Genomic DNA, 17,481 nt, shown 5'->3' with positions numbered 1-17,481 from the left:
CTCAATCTCTCCTCACAGCAGAGGTGCTCCAGTCCCATCACCTTGGTGGTCCTCCAGTGAACTACCTCCTGCTATTTCTTGTACTTGAGGACCCAAAAAAGGACTCCAGGTGTTCAGTGCATACTCTTCATGCATACGTATACAAGTGCTAACAGTGACAGAAGGGGACATCTATCGTTAAGGCCCACGCAGCTTCAATGGCAGCAAGTGGAGCCTGGAGCACACCCACACTGCACATGGGTGCGTACCTCAGCACACGCCAGCACCAACTACCATTCTGCATAGTTGGCAAGCAGGAGGAGAGTTTTGAAACAAGGTATGCAGCAGCCACAACTGTGGACCAGATAATAGACACCAGGGTGTTTACAGCAACTGCTGTGCTGGGGGACAGCTGCTGGAGACCATAGATCTGGGCCTGCTACCAGAACCCTGGGTGCGCGTCAACTGGGAGAGCAGGTCAATTCAGGGTCAGTCACTGGCTTGTCTGGGGCCAGTGGCATGGTGCACCCACGTATGTGCAGAGGGGTCTGAGTACCAGCAGCTGGGCCAAGGCTGGGCACCTTTGGGCTTCACATCCAGCTGCTTGGGAGACCTGGGAGAAGCTACAGATGTATGTAGTGTACAAGAACAAATGCTGCAAGGATCTGTGTCGCACGTGGGCTCACCCCTTTGCTCAAAAATGGGTTTTCACCCTGATCAGCCAGAGGGAAAAGAAGCATGCTGCATGGACCGTTTACAGTCCTCCGAGTGCTGCGGTCTGTCTCTCTCTCTGCTGTTGCATGGCCAGTTACACGTGTTCATACAATGTGTATTTACACCTAACAGGAATATGTGTTTGGCTTCAGTTCTGGGCAAACAGTGCTGCAGCACCCTTGTCTTTGCAGGGCAACTGCGTTCCACCACCCCAAACATACAGCACTTTCACAGGAGAATCAAAGTTTTAAGTACAAGGAGTTATTGCTAAATAACATCGCTTGTGAAATCTCCCTTCCAAAGACACAAAGTTCACTTAAGCTGAAGTATGCCAGTTGTAACTGCTGCATCGAGTATCTCTACATCGACCTAAAAGTAAACCTTACTCAGGAGAAAACTTCAAGGTTTCCAGCACCACGACGGCTTCCTGACACCTCACCCACCCCCTCGCCGCCCGAGAACGGCCTCGCCGCCGGCACGCCGCCGCTCCGCTCCCCGCGTTTTCGGAGGCTCTCTGGGTTCGCTCTGCCCGCGGCCTCTTTTTTCCTCCGGCCGCGAGTCCCAGCCCGCCTAGCGGAAGGACACGTGCGTCGCGCTGCGTCCATTTGAGTTTCGGCGCGGAAACGCCGCCGCGCGCCACTCGGGCGCCACGGGATTGGCTAAACGACGCGCTCCGCTAGCAGGGGGGCGCGGCTGCCAGCAGGGGGCGGGCGCTGTGCCGCCGGGTGGGCCGGGCCGTGGAGCGGCCGTCTCCGCCTTCGTACTCTGCGGCGGTGCCTCCCCGAGCTGCCTGTGTCTACACCGGCTGCTATTGGTAAGGGGAGAGCCGGGAAAGGCCCCGAGGACGGGAGGTGGTCGCAGGATGGCGGCGGGCGTAGCACGGTGTGGGCCCTGAGGCAACGCTGGTGTGCGGCGGTGGGGCCGCGTAAGGTGGGGAGCCTCCCCCAGAGGAATTGAGTCTGTTGGGAATGTGGGAAGGAGGAGTAAAAATCCCGCCCTTGGTGTTTTACAGCGAAGAGAACGTGTGGAAGCTCTGCGAGTACATCAGGAGCCAGGATCGCTACCCTCTGGAAGAGTTCTATGCTGTTTTCATATGCAGCGATAGGAGGATGGTGAGCGGTCGCGGTCTGAATGCGGCGGAGGCCGTGAAGCCCCGCCTGGGTGCTCCCCCGCACCCTTACACCGCAGCCTTGAAGCCACTGCCCAGCGCAGTGGAGATGTGACCCCTGGCATTCCAAGCCCTGGCTGCCCTGGGGGGACGTGGCCCTACGGCCCTTCAGAATCCAGGATCAGGTGTGTTCAGAGCTCCCGCTGTGAGATGTGGTTGTCTGATGTGCTTGGGCTAAAGGGGAGAAGCGTGGTGTCCCTGTAGGTGGTGGGGAAACCCTGCCTTGTCACCTGGAAGTTGAGAGGAGTGATGAGATAGTATGGTTCAGAATAGTATCCGATGCTCCTAAGAGATAGGAGCTAGCAAAACTGTTCTGCCTGCAGCAGTGAGAGAAGGCAATGCAGTGGATCGTTGAGATTCATCTGTACAGAGCTGCAGTGTTTCATTTCAAATCACTTAACTTTCAGATTCCACTCTGGAAACAGAAATCAGGGCATGGAGATGAACCTGTTGTCTGGGTAAGGCTTTTTGTTTTCTTTATTTTTTTGGGTATTTGATAGCATGTTTGATAATTGACGTTTGCACAGCCATGTGTGGGCAGTGTTATCCACATTTTCTGTAACGTCTGTGTATCAGTAAAATACTTTTTCAGTGTGCAGACAGATGACTACTGGCACAGCTTGCCCAGAGGCTGTGGAGTCTCCTCCTTAGAGATCTCCAAAAGTCTCTTGGATGTGGACCTGTGCATCCTGCTCTGGGTGTCCCTGCTGGAGCAGGGGTTGTGCCACATGGACACTGAGGTCCCTGCAGCTTCAGACATTCCATAGTTCTGCATCAGCGTTTATTATTTTTCTGCAGCAGATCCATTAAGAGCCAAAGTCCAGTGTTCCTTTTTATGGCTTGTAGGAAAATAACAGTGAGACAGAAATCTTCAAATGACTGACCTTAACTTTGGTAAGAGTGTATAACAAATCTGTGAAAATTACCATCTGGATTTGTTGGGGCCACCAGCTCTGTAGAATCTGTAGTAGAAGTCTGTATTTGTAAGTAAAAGATGGATGTAAATACCTACATAGGGTTGATCTAGGATTGAAAAACGTAAGCATTACCTGTCTTCAAGATTCGGCATTTAAACTGCCCTTCAGTGGTGTCTTTGGAGTGTAGTTTGATTGTGAATGCAGTTTAGCCTCTATGGAATCTCTTTCACCTATGCAACATTACAGAGTTATTCCACTAAAAAATCCTCTCCGTTTTGTGTGGCTGTGTGTTTCTGAAATTTAGCAAAAGATATCTGCAAGCTTCCTAACTGCAATTGCAGAATCATTAATTCTCTCCGAAAATATTTCTGATGTTTCCGTGGACTGTGGCATTTCACAGAATGGCCTGGGTGGGAAGGGACCTCAAGGATCATCAAGTTCCAACCCCCTGCCACAGGCAGGGCCACCAGCATCCATGTTTAATACTAGACCAGGCTGCCTCATCCTACCTGGCCTTGAACACCTCCAGGGACGGGGCATCCACAACCTCTCTGGGCAGCCTGTTCCAGCACCTCACCACTCTCATAGCGAAGAACTTCCCCCTGACATCCAACCTAAATCTTCCCTCCTTCGACTTCAAACCATTTCTCCTTGTCCTGCAGTTATCTACCCTTTCAAAGAGTTGATTCCCCTCCTGCTTATAGGCTCCCTTTAGGTACTGGAAGGCTCCTTGATTTGCTGTCTTCCTCAAGGAGGACTCAGAGCCTGTGCAGTTTTGGCCGTATCCTTTTGGTCACTGATGGCAATAATGATGAAACCAGAAAAACAGAGAATTTTGTCTTCAGAGCAGATGTATTTTCATTCCATCCTTTAGCAGTTCAAATTTGATTGTTGATACTGCACAGCTATAAAATAATAATGACCACAAAATATCTGCAAAAAGTCTGCAAATACCTTCCATAGTCTTGCAGTAGCGATATTTCCATAAGTACACGTAATCACAACCCTAGCTTTGAGCAAATTTGCTTGTGTTGAATATGAGCCCTAGGTAGCTGAGAGTGGATGGGTTTAGTCTCAGACTTGTGTAACTCCTCCATATTGCTGAGTGGATGTCTCTCTCGACACAGGTTGAGATGAACCCTAGAAGAATAAATTCCCCAGTACTTACTAAAAAGGGATTTGCATGGGACTTTAAACGTAGAAAATTCTGGCTACAGAAATCTTAGATCTTACACAGCCCATGTTATGCAGGGAAGAAATAGTTGGCACTAGCATTTGCTTATAAAAGCTTGTCTTTTAAAAAGGAGGGTTGATCGCTGAACCGGGCAGCAGCCCAAATCAGCCTGAGCTCAGATGGAGTTTTTGTAAAGCTCGTAGTTAATTTTTTCATGTACTTTGTAACAGACTTTTCTAAATGTTGTTTTTGCATAGAGTTGCATAGGTAAATTGGTCTGTGAAAATAGCTTGCCCGAGATCTTATTCATTCATTTCTCAGTCTTCTTTGCTTAGGGTTGTGCTCGAGTGTCAAAAGACAGAGCTGCAAACTTTTTGTGAGTGGATTTAGTGTTCTCTGTAGTAAACTGCCAACTACCTTCAGTTTCGCTTTGGAAAGCTGCAGCGTAATGAACAAGGTAAATAACTCCAGTTTCTCTAAGCCTCCGCCGTGCCTGTGTTACTTATGTGTTAAGGAATACAATAGCTGGTATAAGGAATAGTTTAGCTTTGGTTTGGCTGTCCAGGCTTAAATCAAAGGAGACCGTAAAGAAATGGGAAGAATACCAAGGTTTACTGAAGAGTAACAAGGGTGAGGTGCCATTAGGAATCCTCTCTTCTGGTGGCAGAGATGTCTGGGCCTAAATTTCAAGGACAGAAATGATGTAAAGGAAAGGAGCTGTAGCTTCTGCTTTTAGGAGAATTTTTTTTTTCCCCTCTCTCTTTCAGTTTCTGATAAACAGCTGTTTAAACGATGAAATTCTTCTTCTCAGGACTGCCATGTTATCCTACTTCACGTTCCGGGTGGAGAGCAGAACTTCGTTCATGACCTTGACACTGTGTTGCCATTTCCGTGTCCTTTTGAGATGTACAGCGCGGAGGCCTTGAGGCCGGATGACAGCCTTCATCCAGAGTTGCACAGGTGCTGACAAAAAAAATAAAGACCACGGATGGTATTTCCTGGAGACTTAAGTTGAAGTTCTGTCTGTGGATAGACAGCGACAGAAGTTTCTGCTATATTTCAGGAAGCTAAATGCACTGCGTTATGTCTCTAAAGCTCTTTACCTAGGGGTTGCCATCTTTTAGTTATCGTAAGCCCTTCTCTTCCCTGCTCTAGTTTCTTGGGAGCTAGTTTGCTGCTTGGCACAGTGTTTGTGAGTTAAGTGTTTAACTAAATTAATGCTGTTCAAGAGGAAGAAGAGCTCTTATTCAGAATGCCTAATTAATAACTATGACTAACAAATATGTGACAGTGGTATTACATGCACACATCATTTGATACAATTTTTCACCATTTCAATATTATTTATTTATTTATTTATTTATTTGATGTTTTTCATTATTATTGTTTAGGAAGATCAGAATGATTTGAGCAGATTTGTACTTGAAGACATTTGCTTCAGACAGATCTCATATGAAGGATGCAAATGGGAAATGGCAGAAACCTCCTCCTTCATACCCTTGCATTGAAACTGCTGGTAAGATGACAGAGTTCATAGAATCATAGAATCACCAAGGTTGGAAAAGACCTAAAAGATCATCCAGTCCAACCGTTCACCTATTCCCAATAGCTCCCACTAAACCATGTCCCTCAACACAACATCCAGCCTTTCCTTGAACACCCCCAGGCTCGCTGACTCCACCACCTCCCTGGGCAGTCCATTCCAGTGCCTGACCACCCTTTCTGACAAGTAATACTTCCTAATGTCCAGCCTGAATCTCCCCTGCCGTAGCTTGAAGCCATTCCCTCTGGTCCTATCACTAATGACACGAGAGAAGAGGCCGACCCCCAGCTCACTGCAGCCTCCCTTCAGGAAGTTATAGAGAGCAATGAAGTCTCCCCTGAGCCTCCTCTTCTCCAGGCTGAACATTCCCAGCTCCTTCAGCCTCTCCTCATATGGCCTGTGTTCCAGACCCCCCACCAGCTTTGTTGCCCTCCTTTGAACACGTTCCAGGGCCTCAATATCTTTCTTGCAGTGAGGGGCCCAAAACTGGACACAGTACTCGAGGTGCGGCCTCACCAGTGCTGAATATAGGGGAACAATCACCTCTCTGCTCCTGCTTGCAACACTGTTTCTGATGCAAGCCAGGATGCCCTTGGCCTTCTTGGCCACCTGGGCACACTGTCGGCTCATGTTCAGCCGAGCATCAGTCAATACCCCCAGGTCCATTTCCTCTACGCAGTCCTCCAGCCACACCGCCCCAAGCCTGTAGCGTCGCCTGGGGTTTTTGTGGCCGAAGTGCAGGACCCGGCATTTGGCCTTGTTGAACCTCATCCTATTGGCTTCAGCCCAGCTCTCCAGCCTGTCTAGGTTCCTCTGTAGGGCCTCGCTACCCCCAGGCAGATCCACACTTCCAGCCAATTTGGTGTCATCTGCAAATTTACTGAGGGTGCACTCGATGCCCTCATCGAGGTCATCAATAAAGATATTGAAGAGGACAGGCCCCAGCACCGACCCCTGGGGAACACCACTCACAACCGGTCGCCAGCTGGATTTGACTCCATTCATCACCACTCTCTGAGCCCGGCCCTCCAGCCAGCTGCTTACCCAGCCAAGAGTGTACCCATCCAAGCCTCTGGCTGCCAGCTTCTGCAGGAGAATGCTGTGGGAGACAGTGTCAAAGGCTTTGCAGAAGTCTAGGTAGACCACATCAACAGACTTCCCCTCATCCACCAGGTGGGTCACTAGATCATAGAAGGAGATCAGGTTGGTCAAACAGGACCTGCCCTTCACGAACCCATGCTGGCTAGGCCTGATCCCCGGTCGTCCTGCACATGCCGCATGATCTCCCTCAAGACAATCTGCTCCATAACCTTCCCTGGCACCGAGGTCAGGCTAACAGGCCTGTAGTTCCCTGGATCCTCCTTACGACCTTTCTTATAAATGGGAGTCACATTGGCAAGCCTCCAGTCTTCTGGGACCTCACCAGTCAACAAGGAGCGTTGACAGATGATGGAAAGCGGCTCGGCTATCACCTCCACCAGTTCCCTCAGCACTCTCGGGTGGATCTGGTCCTTCTTCAGTGCAAGCTCTGCATGAGGAAATACCCTTTGTAGGGCTTGTAAGATTCTTGAGAGTGTATTTCCTAGTAGTGGTGCCATAAGAGGTGACAGTGCTTGGCCCGGTGATGGCACAGCCCTCTGTGACGCCGGAACGGTTTTTTGCAGAGCCATCATAAAATCTTCGGCTTTTATTTGAATAGAATTCACGTCCAGTTGCAATTTCTCATTACTGGAGTAGATTTGAGGATAGCGTCGGCGGAGGGCACAGAGAGCAGCCTCAGCACACAAAGATTTTATATCAGCCCCGCAGTACCCTAAATAAACAAAGAATTAAGGGTTACATCAGTCTCAGGCAAAAACATGAGCCAAAGTCCAGGTTTCCAAGGTGCAACATTTAAAGAATCCGCGTGGGTTAACAGAGAATTTAAGCTATTACTGCACAGCAGGGAAGTTTTGTTCTGTGACTGACTGCCTGGTATCCAAGGCCTATGAAACAGTTTCCTAATCACAACTTTGTTCTGGGGCAAGATGCCTCAAACCCATTCAATGTTCTGAGACAACAGTGACAACAACAACAAAAGGGATGCAGATGAAAGCAGCTGATTTTGACTGCTGCGAAGGCACGCCAGCTGCCTAATGGACTGGTTCTGCAGCACAGCACAGCAGCTTGGGTACCGCTGGGTACAAGATAAGACTCCTTGGAACTCAGTCACAGTCACTAACACGTTTTGTTTTCAGTCTTACCAACACATTCTGTAGCAAGCTCATCTATAAAGGTGTCCAACAGCTTAGGAGTCCAGTCACGGGTATGGATCTTGAGAATTTCTTTTCTAGCCTGGGAACAAAAAATTGTTGCGTTTGATTTTGTCCTATGTTTTTCTAAAAACAGCAACAACTAAAGAAACAGCACTCCCTCAAAAGCTTCATAATACTACAAACAGTTTGCTTATCTGCTAAACGTTTGGTGCAGTTGACACGGTAGAGGGAAAGGATGCCATCCACAGGGACCTGGACAGGCTTAAAAGGTGAGCCCACGCCAACCTCATGAAGTTCAACAAGGCCAAGCACAGGGCCCTGCACCTGGGTTGGGGCAGTCCCAAGTACAAATACAGGCTGGGTGGAGAATTGCTTGAGAGCAGAGAGGGATTTGGGAATGCTTGTTGATGAAAGACTCAACGTGAGCTCACAATGCACACTTGCAGCCCAGAAGGCCATTTGTATACTGGCATGCATTGAAAGAAGTGCAACCAGCAGGTTGAGAGGGGTGACTCTGCCCCCCTGCTCTGCTTTTGTGAGATCCCACCTGGTGTATTGTGTCCAGTTCTGGGGTGACAACACAAGAAGGACACTGAGCTGCTGGAGCAAGTCCAGAGGGCCACAAAGACGATCAGAGGGCAAAGCATCTCCTCTATGAGGACAGGCTGGGAGAATTGAGGCTTTTCAGCATAAAGAAGTCTCCAGGGAGATCTTATAGTAGCTGAAGAAGGTCTACAGGAAAGCTGGGATTTAGTTTAAAGCCAACTTGCATTTTCATTCCTTCTTAAAACATGCCTGTGACAAGCAACATCCTGTTTTTCTTGACTAGTCACAGTGAAACCAAAATTAATGTAGAGTGAACTACTTGTTGAAGTTGTCATCATATATATTCAGCAGCAGATTTGCTCTGCTCAGTATGGAAGTGTCTCCAGATATCAGCCTTTCATCCAATCTGCACAACTTTTTGCTATGAAATTGGACTTTGTCACATTAGCATTAAGGTTGTATTTACTTTCTGACCTCTTTATTTGGGAGGCCAAAGAAGAATTCTCGATCAAAGCGTCCAGGTCTTCGTAACGCTGGATCGATGGCATCCAGTCGGTTGGTGGCACCAATGACAACCACCTCCCCTCTGCTGTCCAACCCATCCATGAGTGCCAGAAGCGTTGATACGATGGAGCTGATAGAAAAAATACAATTTTTATTCACCGGTTCAGTAAGTTTTGATACAATCCACATGACTTAGTGTTGTGTTCAGCTCTGGGCACCTCAATACAGAAAGGACACTGAGCTTGCTGAAACAGGTCTAAAGAAAGCCAAGTAGGCTTGTGAAGGGCTTGGAGAATATGGCCTATGAGAAGCTAGTTAAAGAAACTGGGGCCATTTAGCCTGGGGAAGAGGAGGTTGAGTGGAGACCTTATGGCTCTTCTCCGATATCCGAAAGGAGATTGCAGTGAGTGGGGTTGGCCTCTTCTCACTGGTGGCAGGTGACAGGATGAGGGGAAATGGCCTCGAGTTGCAGCAGGGGAGGTTTAGGTTGGATATCTTTACTGAAAGGGTTGTAAAGCGCTGGAATAGGCTCCCTAGGGAGGTGCTGAGTCTCCATCCCTGAACGTGTTTAAAAACCATTTGAATGTGGTGCTCAGGGACTTGATTTTGCAATGGCTTGTTAGTTAGGGTAGTATAATTAGGCTGTGTTTGGACTTTATGATCTCGAAGGTCTTCTCCCACCTGAGCAATTCTTTGATTCTATTACTTTCTGCAGCGAGTCCTCAAAAAAGGACACAATTCTGTTGATGATGCTCATCAGTGACTCATTTTAAGACAGACAAAAATAGATCAGGTAACACAGACCTTGTGCTCGTATTGAGCAAGTGAATTGTTTTCAACTGTTGTCTCAAATAATCTCAAGTTTAGGAGCACCGAGCTACAAGTTTTCAGGATAAATTAATGAGTAATACAAAGTGGTCATCATCGCCCTCCCACTCCCAGCAGATTCTACGTAGACATGGAAAACATAATACCTATGAATCTGGTCTTGTTTACTGGACCGGACTGGAGCAAGACCATCAATCTCATCAAAGAAAATAATTGAAGGCCTCATGCGATATGCCTAGAGTGAAAATCAGTAATACTGTAAGTGTAAAACAGCACTGTTTCAAGAGAAAACACATGAAAGACATTATGGTTGGCATGTCACTGCAACCAGATTTTTTTTAGAGTAACATCAGGGATCTCTACTTATTGACTCGGAGTATCTGACGTAAGTAACAGAAAGCATCAGTCTACATCAACCTACCGTGACCAGGTGACAGGAAACAACTCATTCCAGTAGTTGCTAAAGCTATTTGGCAGCCATAAAGAACAATCAGAACTTAATTCAATTACAGGTTGTGGAAGCAAGCCTCCTCTATGAATTTAAATAACCTTGCTTTCAGACCGCATCTGTTTCCCTCTGATCTAAAGCCATCATCTCTTGCCTCTTGCAGCCTTCTCTGCGGCTGTTCTGGTGGGAGGAAATTTTTTTGCTTTGAAAGCTTTTCTCACTTTGATCTTTTCCCATTTCAAGTCTCTGATCCAAACTATGGAGGCACTGAAAAAGCAAACGCTGACATTCCTATTTCAGTGGGGAAAAAAGCCACCAACAACCCTAACAAAGTACCCAAAAGAGGATGCTCTTAATAATTCTTCAACTAGGAATGGAATATACTGCATATTTCAATCTTACCTGATCAAATAATAAACGAAGTTGCCTTTCGGATTCTCCAATCCATTCACTAAGGCAGTCGGCACCTTTTCTCATGAAAAAAGCCACTCTCCTTTTCCCCTAGCTACACTCATTTGCAAGGGCTCGTGCAACCAGGGTCTTTCCAGTTCCTGGTGGACCATAGAAGAGACATCCTCTGCAATAAAAAACGATTCAGATAGGAAAAAAAAAACATTGTGAAGAGAAGCTAATAGTTTCTATCAGTTACCTTGGAGGCTGAATTTTGAATCTCTCAAACACCTCCGGATAAAGCAGGGGGAAAAAGATCATCTCTTTTAAAGCTGAAATGTGGTCAGAAAGACCACCCACGGCATCAAATCCCATCTGAAGATCAATTCAACAGAACACACGTTGTTAACAAAGTTAGCAATTTGGATGAAGGTGTCACCAAAAGTTATACATCAGCAACAAGGAAATGTTCTGGGCTGTTGCTGAAGTTGCTTGACAGAAAACCATCAAGCATAGCTGCAGATGGCCCATTCCTGAAAGCCTTCACAAACACCGACGCAGCAAATTAAACCACTCACCGAACGATCGATTTGCACTGGATCAACATCAGGCAGGCTTTTCCCAGTTTTCACTCCATCCCTGCGAACTCCTTTCAGCTCATTCTCCTCAAGGTTTACTGGAAGACACCTGATTTCAATTAAGGAAAAAGAAAAAGCTGCCTTATTTCAGACATAGCTAGCATATTTGTTTTTATGACAAGTGAATATAGAAAATTTTATTAATTAACATAAACTTCTTAAAGAGCTAATATTCATTTGAGGTCACACACTTGTTAACATCCATGAGTAAAGAACAGAAAATGGTCACTCCAGACATTCATCTGAGACAGTGGGTTGTTTTGTTTGGTGTTGTTTTTTTTAAGCACATGTGAGCATCCGTGCCAGCCAAGATGGCACAAACCTGACTACAACTTTAGAACCAGCAACTCCACATATAGAAACAATGAACACATCTTCACTTTTGTGACGAAAAAACCCCAAAAATACACTGACTGCTTTCAAAGTTTTTTTGATTCTACATTAAAAAAAAAAAAAATTACACTCCAAAGGGACACATTTCAGTGTAAATTAGCATTATGAAAAGCCTCCCACCAGTGGTCATTCCCAAGTAGTTTGCATATCAGAAAGCATACCAGTCTGAAAGACATCTGGCTGAAGACTTTTTTTCGTGTGTGTGTGTGCATTTATTAAGATAGTTGTATAAGAAATGAAACCTTTGTCACTTCCTAGGTTTATCAAATTGTTAGATATGGTGGCTTTCTCTCTGGACAAGCTACTGAGAATTGCAGAAGTCGGATTTTACTTAGAAAAAATATAAGTAAGTGTTCCTCCCCCCATTCTCTCTTCACAATCAAACTGCTTATAAGTAATTAATTTCTAAAAACTCCAGTTTAAGATGTTTGGTTACAATCAAGAGGTGTGATTAAATACAATCGCCACTTAGTAACTATCCAAGACTAAGAGGATAACTCTCCACAGTTAGGGAGATGCTATTTGCTCAAATGGATTCATCCCTCCCACGTTCTCCTAATACAGTAACCTTCTTTTTATCTGTCATGGTTCTATGTTTTTATGGTTTCAGTATTCCACATCAAAACATCATGTAGTGTACGGGGCATTAAAGTGTCACTGCCCCAATCCCAGCTACCTATCCCTGTACATTACAGCAGTCACGGGATCTGGCCCTTCCGGGTTGGGGGGGGCGCTCTCTTGCTGCCTTGCAGTGGGTGCTGGAGGTGCTTTCCTGGCCGTTCCAAGCTTTTCAGGTTTGAAAAAATAACAATTGTTTGTGTTTTTCCTTTAAAATACAAACTATTTTAGCTTATTTTTTATTATTTTTTATTTTTATTTTATTCTGTGTGATGTCACATTTCTTGGTGATCATCTGCAGTCAGTCATGCAAAACCAGAGACCTCTAGTCTCTTATGTCAACGAGGTACTACATAAAGATGGGGTCCTGTAAGCACTTTGATGGTCGACTGATTGTAAGTGTTTAGCAATCCTCATTAATTTTGCACTTGGTAAGCAGCTGATGTCTTCAAATGCTTCATATATATTAATTTATTGTAATGATATGCTAGTAAAGACAGTTGGTTTGGGTAGAGACTTAGTAGTAACATATTTCAGAAGCATTACTGTATCATGTGCACATTTCCTTTTGGCCATCATACCATTATCCTAAACACCATGAAAAGAGAGAAAAAGAAGAAGGAAACATAAGAAAACATAAACATTAATGGGTGTGAAATTAGTGCCTAATTATTAGAAGGAAAGGACTCTTCAGAAAACTGGCAATCAGAATGTGGAAAAGCAATGATGAAATTCATTAAATATTGAAATTCTACCTGGATTTAGATAGAAAGAAAAAAAATAATACAATACCTGCAGCTATTAACTATGCTTTGGAAATGCTGAGCCTGATTTTTCAAGATGTGTCTTTGACACCACAGAGACTGAATCATACATAGACCCTGTGGGCAACCAAAAACCACTATCTTCTGAAGCCAAACATTTGATAATTTGCTTCTTCAAATATCTCCCTTTATGCTGGTTTAGCTAGGATGGCATGGGTTTCATGTTCTTGTGCAACAGAACGATGATACGTGAGCATGCTGTTTCCCACCAGATCATTCTATAACTAGCATTGCTTCTCATCTGCTTGTCCTCTGCTGTGCTAAAAGTGACATTAGCATATAGCCCCAGCTGGTACATCAGATGTGAGATAGTGGCTGTGCAAGTAGTATTGCCAGCAGAGTACAGTCAGGTTGGCAGCCACAATGACTGCGATTTCAAAACTGTCACAGAAAAACATACAGTTAGGGTGCTGGTAGAGGAATCAACAAAACTCAAACACCACTGTCTGTCCAACTCTGCCTAAGTCAAGATCAAGCACACTATAGCTGTATTTCTAGCACCAAAAATCCAAAGTGTGGCAATGAAGAAAAATGTACGTTCAGCAATGTAATACAAACATTTCTCTTTGAAATGGTAAATAACTATATGCTGGTTATATTTTGAAGTGAAGCATAAAGAGCTCAGGCAGGGAAATTTCACCGAAATTAAAATTTTTGGACAGTAATTTACATTTGCTCAGTGCATTACATTGATCTTTTGTGAATGGAGACTGTCTGATATAGCAAGATCCAGTTTTGTAGTTGCAGTAAAAGGTGAACATTTTTTTTCTTAAGACTTATGCATTGTGTAGGTAGCTAATACAGTATTAAAATACTTATTCTCTCTGCTATTTATTTGTACTTACTGCACTTAAGTACTTTAGTCCATTTTATTCTGCTTTATTTTCTTTAACTATAGAGACAACTGAGGGTATCATTGCATACTATTTATAAATATTTTTTGTTAGCAATTTTATTTCTGGATATATCAGGTCCTTTACTAAGTACATTTAAAAAGAAAAGATTAAAAGATCTTTTATGTTTAAATAATTTCCTGAAAGAATAAACTGAAAAAATAACATCCTGTACTGGTAAAAAATCTAGGACTGCAACTACCCTTGTAGTTACAGAAGTGATATGCTGAAAAGCAGGAAAGCTTAAGCTCATTGTAAGTTAATGGAGATACAAGAGTAAGTGAAGAAAAAGCCAATGCAAAAAAATTTGGTGTAGCGTGAACTGCTATACTCTGTCTGCGAAAAAAATATAAGCTGTAAACTACAAGTGTTCTGATCAGGAGAGGGGGAAGTTCTGGAACAGTTTTGCAATCGAAGTTCAAGGGCTAAAAATAAGATGTGTGGGATCTGCTAAGAGATGCCCTCTGCAATATTTATCAGGGTTGAATTAACAAAGTTCTGTTCAGTTATGAGACTGCTTATGTTTCGGCTGTTCCTTTCATATATTCCAAAGGGCAGAAAAGTAATTGAGGAAACCAGTTTCCTGAAAAGAAGTACAGCGGTATGGTATGTTCAATCCTATCAAAAGATAAACTGAATCCAAAATTTATCTGATGAAAAACTGAAGAAAACATTTTCTAGCCTAAATGTTTAAACCCAGGCTGTCAGAGTTAATTAGAATTTGCAACTTCTGTTAACTAGAGAGTCAAGCCTAGGATAATTCTGAACAGTAATTCTAATAAAATCAAACCGTTTTTAATTTGTTGATTAACAGATACATCTACAAACAGAGAGGACTACTGCAATTTTATTTTTGTCCTTGGCGATTAAATCCTGATTCAGCTTTAGTATAGCACCTTATTTAAAAAAAAAAAAAAAATCGGAGAAGAAACTCAAGATTGAGATTTATAACCCCTATGCCTTTTATTTCTTGCTGTGTTCAGCTGAATTCCAAGGGCATTCTTGAGTACATATCACATAGTGCTTAATAGTGAGTATGTTTGTGTTGAAGAGAACAGTGGCAAGCAGAATGATAATAGCTTACAATATTGCTAGTGTGTGACCAAGCCTGCTTAGTATTTGTCCTGAAAGTAATGCATACAGAAGTCCAGCCACATGGACTAAGATTAACATCTTGACTTAAGTGGTGTTAAATGGTGCAGATAATAGGCATGGTCATTCAGTCCATTTCTGCAGAATATGTTCCTTGATGTATTTTTTAAAATTTTTTTTTGATGAATTAGCTGCAGCATTTTGTAAACACTGTTGTGTATTTTAATATACGGTGCAAAACTCTTATTTCCTTTTAAATTATTGGTTTTGTACATTTCTCATGCTGCCTTTTGCTTGTCCTATCATTTACATACCTGCGAAGTTGTTCTTTTTCACATATTTTTCCTGTATCTGTCATCAGTAATGCAGGTGATTATTGGGGATTGCATATATTTCAATACATTTGTTATTTGTCATTTTCTGACCTGTCCTGTAGGCTGTGTGCTGTTAGGACGGGATTTATTGGTACTCAGGGGTGAAGATAAAAACCTAATTTTGTTAGTTACTATGTAACTGTTAGCAACATAGCATGTGATGATAATTACAGTAATAACAACAACAGAAACCACAATAATTAAATAGGAAAGAAAGAAAAAGACATAGTTCCAGATTCTGAGTAGGTATCAATCAGCTGATTTCCATCTCAGACTCTGATGCGCGACATTTTAATAGTTAAGATTTGTTCATGGAAATCAATTTGCTAGGGTTACAGCACTTTACATGAGTATATGCTGCATGTATTCAGGATACTTTTGATGCACTGCAATGATAATGCTGTAAAGCTAATTTTGTTCTGCTGTGGAATGAGTATTTTATATTGCATTGCTTTATGTGTGTAACAAATAAACTTGTAAATGTATTAAAGCAGTAAAGTGAATTTATTCAGGGAATAAACTCCAGATGGGACACTTTTTCTTCTTTCTCAACTCCATTCTCCTGTTTGCAGTGTGGACATTAGCTCTATCATGGACATTGTCTCATGCTGAGAATGCATGTTACTTGAAGTTCTTAGTGCACAACTAGTACAAATAACTGCATGAAAATAGTGAACACAATAATACTCATGTAGGTAAACATAAAGTTTAGACTTGTATTTGAAAATAAATGAATGAAGAAGTCACTTCAGAGTCTACATAGGATTTCACTTCCACATTATATTTTGACCAAGGCAGGAAGCACTGCCCAGGTTATGATGTACATTATGGCACATAGCATCTTGGGATTGCACAAGACATTTTGTGCAATTACAGGATAAAAGGAGGATTAACATGATTTGGGAAGGAGCAGGCATAGGAAAACAGGGACTAAGAAGATAAAGGGGCTTGTAAGGGTGGTTGTGATTTGATACACTTGTCTGCTATATGTATCTTGTGCCTCATCAGAGCAGTCTGTCCTATCTCCTTATTAAACCCCATTTCTAACTCTTTCTAGGTAAAAGCCTCTCTGTTTGGTATGCATGTGTGTGTATGAGGGTCTGAGTGCAGCAACTGGAATGGGACCAGGACAACTGGAGTGAGTGAGGGTGCTTCAGCATCAGCAGGAGCCTCCACAAAGCAAATAGCTCGGATGGAGCTGGGCACATGTTTTGCTCTGTGCCTGCTGGGAATACATGCTCAGGCTCACTGCTGGCTGGAACTACGGGCATGGAGCTGCAGCATCCCTGCAGTATTGCTCCTGTAAAGCTGACAGACCTGGCAGCTCTCAGTCGAATTTCAACAAGATTACTGCATGAATGAGATAATAAGAGAAAACTAAAATGGAAAACAATGTTGTGTAGATAAAGGAGAGTATCTACCATAACTTCCATAAAGTAGCCTTTCTGGACACATATAAACATAGATTACTGGTAATTTATTTACATTATGATATGAAATATCTTCAAGAAATCTGTTTCAGCCCTCCCACAAAGCTTCTGCAAGAACATCTCTTTGCAATCGCCCATTTCCGTTTCTTGCTGTGCCATGTTAGTCTTGGCTAGCAGCCAGACTCCCACCCAGCCATCCTCACTCCTCCTCTGCAACAGAACAGGAGAATATAGGATGAGAAAGCACGTGGGTCGAAGGAGGGACAGGGGGATAACTTACCACTTGCTGTCACAGGCAAGAAAGACTGAAACCAAGAAAAATTCCATTACTATAAATTGAAATTTTCAGAGTCCTCAGTGTCTCAGAGAGTGGACCTGTTAAAGCACAGCTGGGGGAGGGTCACAAAAATAATCCAAGGGATAGAGCACCTTTCCTAAAATGACAAGCTGAGAGAGCTGGGGATGTTCAGCCTGGAGAAGACTACAGGGAAACCTGACAGCAGCCTTTCAGTATCTGAAGAGGGGCTGTAAGAAAGAAGGCAACAGGCGCTTTAGCAGGGTTTGTTGTGACAGGACAGGGGGAAATGGTTTCAGACTAAAAGAAAGGAGATGAATGAGCATGAAAATGAGCATGAAAAGAAATTGGATATAGGGAAAAACTTCTTACAATAATGGTAGTGAGGCACTAAAACAGGATGTCCTGAGAGGAGTCCTGGAGATGTGGCTGGATGTGGCTCTGAGCAGTCTGATCTA

The 17,481-nt window shown here is 43.7% G+C and overlaps 1 protein-coding gene and 2 pseudogenes across 1 annotated transcript in view; 1 reads left to right on the top strand and 2 right to left on the bottom strand.

Moving 5' to 3' along the window:
• LOC128091489 (ATPase family AAA domain-containing protein 2-like) overlaps positions 1-8,794 on the bottom strand; it is a 37,997-nt pseudogene extending 29,203 nt beyond the window's left edge.
• Positions 1-9,877, bottom strand: part of LOC128091488 (ATPase family AAA domain-containing protein 2-like) — a 41,768-nt gene extending 31,891 nt beyond the window's left edge. The window contains exon 1 of the mRNA XM_052704671.1: positions 9,775-9,877. Within this exon, the coding sequence (XP_052560631.1) occupies positions 9,775-9,854 (80 nt within the window). The 5' untranslated portion in view covers positions 9,855-9,877. The remainder of the gene's footprint in view (positions 1-9,774) is intronic.
• On the top strand, positions 1,380-6,206 carry LOC128091487 (protein N-terminal glutamine amidohydrolase-like; annotated as a pseudogene).
• Positions 9,878-17,481: the final 7,604 nt, after the last annotated feature.

The sequence above is a fragment of the Tympanuchus pallidicinctus genome, unplaced genomic scaffold (assembly GCF_026119805.1).
Source record: "Tympanuchus pallidicinctus isolate F22 unplaced genomic scaffold, pur_lepc_1.0 scaffold5, whole genome shotgun sequence".
In the NCBI taxonomy this organism is placed as follows: domain Eukaryota; kingdom Metazoa; phylum Chordata; class Aves; order Galliformes; family Phasianidae; genus Tympanuchus; species Tympanuchus pallidicinctus.
The sequence above is the reverse complement of the archived record's forward strand: the minus strand, read 5'-3'. Positions and strand labels throughout refer to the sequence as shown.